Here is a 1139-nt window from a genome sequence, read left to right as displayed (position 1 = left end):
CCAGCTATGCGGATTCGTCAAATTTTGAATCTCTCCAATTCTGTGAGATACGAATACTGACCATCTTCGAGATGGGGAAGTGATCCAATTTAATGCTATGGTAGAATCCGACCAAAGATAGATTTGCATACCGACTGTGTCAAACGCCGATTGAATTTTATGCCATAACCTTGCCAATAATAGTGCTGCTGAAAGCTCGAGCCGTGGTAGCGAAAGCGCCTTGAGAGGCGCCACGCGCGACTTCGAACACAACAACTCGGTATGGTAAGTACGGTCAGCAATCTCTGATCGCAGGTAAATGCACGCTCCATAAGCCTTCTGGCTCGCGTCGCAAAACCCATGTATCTGCACCGATTTGGGATCGCTTGAAATTTTAACACAGCGGGGAATATTAAGCTGATTGATGCCAGCTAATTGCGACTTGAGCGCCGTCCAACGCTCGTGTAACTCTTGCGGGACTGATTCATCCCAATGAACGCCTAGCTGCCAAAGCTCCTGGAGAATTAGCTTGGCCAAAACAATTACCGGCCCCAGCAGACCAAGAGGGTCAAAAATTCTGGAGGTGTCCGCTAATATTCTTCGCTTAGACGTTATGACGGAAATGTCATCGGGTTCGTAATAGAACCGAAAGGTGTCCTGTGAGTGGATCCAATGAATGCCCAATACAGACGATTCTGGGCCATTATGAATAACAACCGGGTTATCGCACTGATCTTTTACTCCGACCAGCAATTCGGAGCAACTTGATGCCCATTTGCCGAGCTCGAAGGCGCCGGAACGCAATGCTTCGATCGTTTCGTCCCGGATTGCTAATGCTTCGTTGATCGTGTCGGCCCCGGTAAGCATGTCGTCGACGTAAAAGTCGCGTCCGACACACACGGCACCGCGGGGCCAAACAATTGCACAATGCTCGGCCAGCCACTTCAAGCATCGCGTGGCCAAGAACGACGCTGGCGATGTACCATACGTCAAAGTGAGAAGCTCGTATGCCACGACGTTAGAAGTGTACTTGTCGCGCCAGAGAATGCGCTGATAATTAGTTTGCGACGGATGCACCATGACTTGGCGGTACATCTTTACAATGTCGGCCGATAGTGCGAACCGCCATGTTCGGAATCGCACTAAGATAGTGAACAAAT

The 1139-nt window shown here is 49.8% G+C and overlaps 1 protein-coding gene across 1 annotated transcript; it reads right to left on the bottom strand.

Annotated features, from left to right (window-relative positions):
• Positions 1-61: 61 nt before the first annotated feature.
• On the bottom strand, positions 62-1074 carry LOC108774073 (uncharacterized; the record flags this gene model as incomplete). The annotated part of the gene is made up of 1 exon (XM_018540116.1): positions 62-1074. A coding segment is annotated over exon 1 (1013 nt), but the record flags the coding sequence as incomplete, so codon positions are not given.
• Positions 1075-1139: the final 65 nt, after the last annotated feature.

Source organism: Cyphomyrmex costatus, unplaced genomic scaffold, assembly GCF_001594065.2.
Source record: "Cyphomyrmex costatus isolate MS0001 unplaced genomic scaffold, Ccosl1.0 C2275929, whole genome shotgun sequence".
NCBI classification, from domain to species: domain Eukaryota; kingdom Metazoa; phylum Arthropoda; class Insecta; order Hymenoptera; family Formicidae; genus Cyphomyrmex; species Cyphomyrmex costatus.
The sequence above is the reverse complement of the archived record's forward strand: the minus strand, read 5'-3'. Positions and strand labels throughout refer to the sequence as shown.